Consider the following 7,807-nt stretch of genomic DNA (forward strand, 5'->3'; position numbering starts at 1 on the left):
TCTTTAGAGCAGCAGAGCCATTGCAGGCCCTGGCTGAGTTTTGGATTTACAGGAGGTAAATCAATGCCTGCTCTGCAGCTGGAGAGGAGGGAAAAGCGCCAGGAAAATCCTGTGGGAACCCACTCGGGAGCACCTGCCATGGCCCCAAACCCCCACATTCCTTAAAATTCTCTCCCTCCTTTTTCACTCCAAAATTCCCAAATTCCATATTTTTTTTGTGCTCTTTTTTCCTCTCTCCAACTTTTCCCTTCATTCCAAACCAGAGAATCCCCTCACTCCCCATAAATCCTGAATATTAAAGGAATTTTATCCGTGGCGTCTGAGGGGGAAAAAAAATATTAAAAAAAAATATAAAATGACTGAAAGGCTGAAAAATCCCCTAAAAATTCCAGCAAGCAGCGCCAGGGAATGTGCTCTGGGATCCCTGATTTTCCCATCAGCAGCTTCCTAAATCATCTCTGCCTTCACCCCTGGCTTTTCCAGACGTGAATTCCCAATGATTCCGCGCTCATCCCGCAGCTGAGCTCCCCTCCGATGGTTTTGTGGGATGGCCAGACGCCAGAACACCTGTTATGGCCATTATTCCCTCCAAGAATTCCCTTTTTTTTTCCCATAAAAACTCACCCTCACACCTCTTTAACAAAATTTATACCTTTAAACATCGGGAGAATCCAGCTCCTCACGGCTCGGGAATTTTATACGAGCCCTCACTTGATGGTTCCTGTTTTTTCCATAAATCCCCCAAATTCTGGGTTTGGAGGCCCAAGGGGGTTTTTCCCAATCCCTGATTTCCTGGGAATCGTGTCCCATCCCAAATCCCTCACCTGGTGAAGAGCAGGTCGGCCTCGTACTTGAGCTGGAGGTTGAGGTGGGCGACGTTGTCCTCCTTGGTGTTTTCCTTCTCCTCGCTGTCACTGCAACGGCAGCAGCGCCCGGGGCTCAGCCAGGAGACAAATCCCACCGGGAATTTTGGGGTTGGATTTTTTGGGAATGCCAAAAAAAAGGGGTTTTTTTTGTTTTTTTGTTTTCTTTTTTAGTCCAAAGCGGGATTTTATTCCCGGAATTTTTAATTTTTATGAAGGTTCTGGAGGAGGTGGCGCTCCCAGGAAAAGCCGGGCAGGGAATCCTCTGCTCTGATAATTGGGGAATTTTGTTTTAAATTAATTAATTTAATTAATTAAATTATCAGATTAATAAATTAATTAATAATTAATTAATAAATTTAAAATAAATTAATTAAATAATTTATTTTAAAAAATAAGTATTAGGCTGATTTAATTTTGCCTTTCTTTGTAGGATTTTTCCCTTTCTTTGCAGGATTTTCCCCTTTGTAGGATTTCTCCTTTCCTTATAGGATTTTCCCTTTCTTTGTAGGATTTTCCCCTTTCCTTATAGGATTTTCCCTTTCTTTGCAGGATTTCCCATTTCTTTGCAGGATTTTCCCTTTTCTTTTCAGGATTTTCCCCTTTCCTTCTAGGATTTTCCCTTTCTTTGCAGGATTTCCCTGCATTTCCCTTTGGGAAACCTTGACCTGTGCAGGAATGGGGAGGAAGGAGAACTTTGTAAAATTATTAGGAGATTTTTTTCCCGGGAAATATTTGCGGTGGGAGCTTCTGCAGGCACGGAAAAATCATGGATGTAAATCCCTGGATAAACAAAAATAGCCAGGTTTGGGATAACCCACAGCAACTCCATGGGGTTATTCCATGGAAAACCTCTGGCTCTGGAGGAAGGAATCCCAAGGGAAGCATCCTGGGGTGCCTGGAGAAGCTGTGGCTGCGGCGGGATCCCTGGAAGTGTCCGAGGTTGGACACCCTGGGATTGGATGTGGGAAGGGTGGGACTGGCCGGGCTTTTTTTCCAGCCCCAAGCATTCTATGATTCCACGATTCCAGAGGAAGAAAGCACCCCCAGACCTGCTGGCCACCATGTAGACCTCCATGCTCTGCAGGAACACGGACTTGCTGAACTCAAAATCCAGGCGGAACGCGACCTGCGGAGAAGGGGGAAAACATCGGGAAAAACATCCCAGGGAATAAAATCCCGAGTGCTGAGCACGGGACCCTGCGGGAGACGCAATTCCCGATCCCACCACGACCGAGCACAGCCTTTCCAGGCAGGGAGGATTGGCAGGAATTCTCCCAGCCCCTGCCACGGGAGCGGCTCCCTTTGGAATCAGATCCCTCCAGAGGCCCGGGATCGGCGGGAAGGGGAGGCAGCCGGAGGGAGCCAACAGCAATAAAACGGGATCGATGTGATAAATGTCACATCTGCCGTGACCTCAGACCGTCTGGGCCGGCACAGCTGACTGGAATATTAAAGCTCCCGCGGCTCCGGAGCCAAAATTCCATTGATTTCCAGCCTGTCTTTGTCTTGGCAGGAGCGGCGCTACCTGACGGCCCACGGACGCATTCCCAGCCCTGCCGGTCATGGGGAGCCGGCTCCTCGTGCAGCCACAGGAATCCCACGGGGTTTTTGGGAGCCTGAAAGCCGAGCCTGGTGCCCGAGGCTCATCCATCATAATCAAGGAAAGGTTTCAGGTGGATACAGGAGCCGGGGAGATTTTATCTCCAGGTCTGGCTTGTGTTGGTCCCTGTTCCCACGGGCGGCAGGTGGGATTCCGTGCGGATCCTGAGCCGATCTCCCTGCTATTCCTTTCCCAATTTAACCCTGAGTTTAATGTTTCCCAAAGATTTACGGCTTATAAAAACGATCAGCTGGGCTCATCCCAAATCCCGGGAACAGCGGTTTGGAGGATGCCACCACCCAGGAGGGCTTGGATTGGCTCCAAATGGGATCCAGAGGGGCCTCAGAGCAAGGAAAACCCCCCAGGCCTTGAAAATCCATCATCAGCATGGAAAAATTTCAGATGGATACAGGAGCTGGGTAGATTTTCTCTCCAGATCTTGCTTGTGTTGGTCTGTGGAATTCTGAGCGGCTGCAGCTCCCCGCTTTTCCTTCCCCCACTTTATCCCTGGATTTGATTTGTTTCCCGAGGGTTTATGGTTTATAAAAACGATTCTCAGCGGATTTGGGCTGATCCCAAATACCGGGAACACCGTTTTGGAGGATGCCACCACCCAATGGGTCTTGGGCTGACTCCAGATGGGATCCGGAGGCACCTCAGGGCAAGGAAAACCTCTCAGGCAGGGAAGGAGCCTCATCCTGCAGGGAATGAGCTGAGGGAAGTTCTCATCCGTGGTTTGAAGCCAACATTAAATTTTTCCAGAGGATTGGAGGCAAATTCCGTCACCTGGAGGAGCTGGGCTGGACTCTGGGGCACCGGGGCAGGATCCCAACCATCCTACGATGGTTTTTCCCAACCATCCCATTCCCTAAGATTCCTTTCAAACTCCAGAAGGGAAGAACCCAAAAGTTGATCTTTAAAATCCCGTTCAGGGCTGCCCAGATGTGACCCCGGAAGGTCCAGGGAAGTCGGGAATGTCCTACCTTGGCCTTGGCTCGGAAGAAGGGGTAGCTGACGTTGCACACCCTCCTGCTGGGGTGGCGCTCGTCACTGGCGCAGTCGATGTTGATGTCGGTGTCGTCCTGAAACGGGACACGGAGAGCCCGGGACACCGGGAATGAGCCTCGGAGCCGGCTCTTCGGGAAACTGGGAATGGCTGAGGGGCTCAAAGTGGGCCTTGGCTTTGGGGGAACAACCAACCAATCAATGGTCAACCAATGGCCAATCAATGGCCAATCAATGACCAATCAATGGCCAGCCAATGGCTAATCAATGACAAATCAATGACCAACCAACGGCCAATCAATGGCCAATCAATGACCAATCAATGGCCAGCCAATGGCTAATCAATGACCAATCAATGACCAATCAATGGCCAGCCAATGGTCAATCAATGACCAATCAATGGCCAACCAATGGTCAATCAATGGCCATTGGCCAATCAATGACCAATCAATGGCCAACTAATGGCCAGCCCATGGTCAATCAATGGCCAATCAATGGCCAACTAATGGTCAATCAATGGCCAACTAATGACCAATCAATGGCCAACTAATGGCCAGCCAATGGCTAATCAATGATCAATCAATGGCCAATTAATGGTGAACTAATGGCCAATCAGTGACCAATCAATGGCCAATTAATGGCCAGCCAATGGCCAACCAATGACCAACCAATGGCCAATCAATGACCAATCAGTGGCCAATCAATGGCCAGCCAACCAAAAATCAACCAGCCAATGACCAATGAACCAATCGGCAACCAACAACCGAAACCAACCAACCACCGAAACCAACCAACAACCAACACCAACCAACAACCAAAACCAACCACCGAAACCAACCAACAACCGACACCAACCATCCACGAGATGCTCCTTTGTAAGGAGGGACAGCCAGGAGCCCGTTATCCGCGACTCCTCCGTGAGCAGCTGTAAATATTCCCTGCAGCCGCCGCTTTCTGTTCCCCACCATCCCAGGGATTTTCCCTGCTCCCCTCACTTTGTTCGGAATAATCTCCAAAAAATGTATTTTTCTTCTTTTGTGGGCAGCCAGCCCCACAATTTTCCCTTGGCACGGCTCGGAGAAAAACAACGGAGCCGGGATCTGTGGGCTGGGATGAAGTCATGGGGGGGTGAGGGAAGGCTCAGCAGCATCAGCACATTCCCAAACCTCGCTGGGAGCAGGGAGGAGTCGCTCCAGGATGGACTGGGTGGGGGAGTGACATTTTTGGGACACTTGGGGATGATCCAGGGAAGGCCACGGAGAGGTGGCATCGCCCGGCTCGCTGCTGAGCTGTGGCCACGTTCCCAGGATCAGCTCCTACTTCCAGGAGTTATTTCTCAGCTGCAAAAATTCATTCCTGACGGGAACTTGGCCGTGCTCAGGGAATATTTTTAAACAACTGCAGGAGAAAAATAGAGGGAAATAATTTCCTCTGTGTTTGACCTTCGCTCGGGGCTCTTAAAACTCAAACCTTTTTTGTATTTCCAAAACAAAGAGCTGGAAGCGCTGCGAAACGGAGCCCATAAACAGCTCGGGTTTACGAGGGACCGAGACAGATTTGGGCTCTGCTTTAGGCTGCAGCTTTCCCGTCCGGCCGGGATCAGCAGCGCCGCTGGAAAATCCCGGATCTCCCCCGCCGGGAGCTCACCTTGGGGATCAAGCTGGCGAACTGGAGGTTCCTGGAGAAGGAGATGTTGAGGACGGTGCTGTAGGCGTTTTCCCCGCGGTTTTCCAGCGTCGCTTCCACGGCCACCCTTCTCCTGCTGCTCTCGACGACGAAGACGGAGGCGTCGAAGGAGAGGCTGAAGGCTGAGCAGTCGCCCCTCCACAGCGCCCTCCGGCAGAATTCCCTGCGAGAAGGGGCATTCCCGGGATTTTAGCGGCATGGGTGGTGCACGGAAATCCCTGCTCTCCCTCTGCCCTGCTGTGCTGAGAGAGGAATTATGGATTCCTCCCGTCGTCCGTAATTTGGGGGTTTTTGGCCATCGGTGCGATGCTTTCTCAGTCGTTATTGGGAATTGTTAGGAATGCTCGGGACAGCTGGGATGTAGGGAAAAAGCAAATCCCAAGACAGTGGCTAAGGTGGCTCCAAACCTTGTCCAACCTGGCCTTGGACACTTCCACACTCTGGGAATTCCATCCCAGCCCCTCCCCACCTTCCTAGGGAACAATCCCTTCCCAATATCCCACCCATCCTTCCTTCATTCCGTGTCCTGTCCCTCCATCCCTTATCCCAAATCCCTCTCCAGCTCTCCTGGAGCCCCTTCAGGCCCTGCAAGGGGCTCTGAGCTCTCCCTGGATCCTTCCCTTCTCCAGGGGAACATTCCCAGCTCTCCCTGGATCCTTCCCTTCTCCAGGTGAACATTCCCAGCTCTCCCTGGATCCTTCCCTTCTCCAGGTGAACATTCCCAGCTCTCCCAGCCCAGCTCCAGAGGGGCTCCAGTGGCTCCTGTGGATTCAGGGATAACCTTTAATAGCTCTTTAACCACGGAGCTGCAGTGTGGAATTTTTTCCATGAGTCAAGCCCGTAATTGCCAGGTGGGTCATGCCAGCCTTGCAGTTAATTCCCTGTTATTTCCTGATTTGTATCCCTGGAACTCATCACCATGGCACCAAATTCCCCGAAAAACCACGGATTCCTTCCAGACAGGGAGCGGGGAGAGGCTCAGAAGCTCCAAGGAGCGCCTCATGGAGGGCTGGGATGAACCTGGTGGTGATGCTGGATGGAGGAATCCATCCAGCTGGAATTTACGGAATGAGGATCGGGTTTGGGAGTTCGGAGCCTCCCCCGAGCTGGTGACACTCCTGGAGGATGCTCTGGGTCCCCAACTCACGTGGCACTGGGAATGTCACTCCTGGCATCCAGCACCAGGTCCGGGACACAGTGCTCGTCCTCGTTGCAGCCGTTCCAGAAGGGGACCTGAGGGGACAACGAGAGCAGCTCAGTGACGATTGCCCCAGAGATAAATCTGCCCTGGTGCCCTGGGAGGAGGAACTTTGGGAGGTGGAACTTTGGAAGGTGGCACTGGGGAGGTGGAACTTGGGAGGTGGCACTTTTTGGGAGGAGGAACTTGGGAGGTGTCACCTGGGATGTGACACTTTGGGAGGTGGCACCAGGGAGGTGGAACTTTAGGAGGTGGAACTTTGGAAGGTGGAACTTTGGGAAGTGGCATTTGGGAGAAGGAACTTTAGGAGGAACTTCGGGAGGTGTCACTTGGGGAGGTGTCACTGGGGAGGTGTCAGCTGCTACCTACAGAGACCCTGAGCGAGGTGGGCCACCCATCCTCCAGCATGGGGCCATGCTCGGTGTGCTCCAGCTCGTAGTCGATGGAGAACGTCACCGGCTTCACGTAATCCGCCGTGTCCTGTGGCACAAGGAGAAGGTCAGAAAGGAGCCCAGGACACCTCGGGTGTCCCTCCAAGGTCCCAGATCTGTCCTGTGGCACAAGGAGAAGGTCAGAGAGGAGCCCAGGACACCTCGGGTGTCCCTCCAAGGTCCCAGATCTGTCCTGTGGCACAAGGAGAAGGTCAGAGAGGAGCCCAGAACACCTCAGGTGTCCCTCCAAGGTCCCAGATCTGTCCTGTGGCACAAGGAGAAGGTCAGAGAGGAGCCCAGAACACCTCAGGTGTCCCTCCAAGGTCCCAGATCTGTCCTGCAGCCCCCAGCCAGGGCTGGGATGTAACTACAAAACACATCCCATGCTCCAAGGTTGCTCCAAGCCTCATCCAACCTGGATTTGGACATTTCCAGGGGCCAGCCACGGCTCCTCTGGGAATTCCATCGCAGCCAGGAATTCCCTCCCGGTATCCCAGCTAACCCTGCCCTCTAGAAGCCCCCAGGAGCTCCTCCCGTGCCGGGGTGCAGAGGGATGTGAGATGTTTTTTGGGCTAAATCACCAGCTCCAGCTCCAGCTCCAGCCTCAAATTTCCCAAAAGTTCACGGCAGTTCAGGCCGGGGCTTGGGGCTGGGCCAGTCTGGCAGCTGGAGCCTGCCTGGCTTCCATGAGATTCTCCTCATTCCCTGGGAATGTTTGGCTTTGGCCAGGTTTGTGCATCAGCCATTCCCTGCGAGCGAGGGATCCACCAGCTCCGAACGCCGGGCTGGGACAGGGGGACACCGCCAGGGCCATCCCCATGGGAAAAAACCAGGAATTTTGGAGCAGGAAGCTGGGATGAGGAGCTCCCCGAGGACACGGAGCACATGGAAGCTGCGATGATGTCACCGCTTGGGGAGCCGGCAGCTGCCACGTGCTGGAAGCTCCATCCCCAACCGCATCAAACCGGCGGGGAGGAATCCAGGGGGATGGAGGAATCCAGGGGGATGGAGGAATCCAGGG

At 52.9% G+C, this 7,807-nt stretch overlaps 1 protein-coding gene across 1 annotated transcript in view; it reads right to left on the reverse strand.

The window, feature by feature from the left end:
* ITGA11 (integrin subunit alpha 11) overlaps nucleotides 1-7,807 on the reverse strand; it is a 33,138-nt gene that overhangs the window by 3,442 nt on the left and 21,889 nt on the right. The window contains exons 18-23 of the mRNA XM_033517035.1: nucleotides 6,725-6,835; nucleotides 6,305-6,390; nucleotides 5,119-5,320; nucleotides 3,450-3,548; nucleotides 1,916-1,992; nucleotides 825-914 (exon numbers count right to left, since the gene is read on the reverse strand). Coding sequence (XP_033372926.1) covers nucleotides 825-914; nucleotides 1,916-1,992; nucleotides 3,450-3,548; nucleotides 5,119-5,320; nucleotides 6,305-6,390; nucleotides 6,725-6,835 — 665 coding nt within the window. The remainder of the gene's footprint in view (nucleotides 1-824; nucleotides 915-1,915; nucleotides 1,993-3,449; nucleotides 3,549-5,118; nucleotides 5,321-6,304; nucleotides 6,391-6,724; nucleotides 6,836-7,807) is intronic.

The sequence above is a fragment of the Parus major genome, chromosome 10 (genome assembly GCF_001522545.3).
Source record: "Parus major isolate Abel chromosome 10, Parus_major1.1, whole genome shotgun sequence".
Classification (NCBI taxonomy): Eukaryota; Metazoa; Chordata; class Aves; order Passeriformes; family Paridae; genus Parus; species Parus major.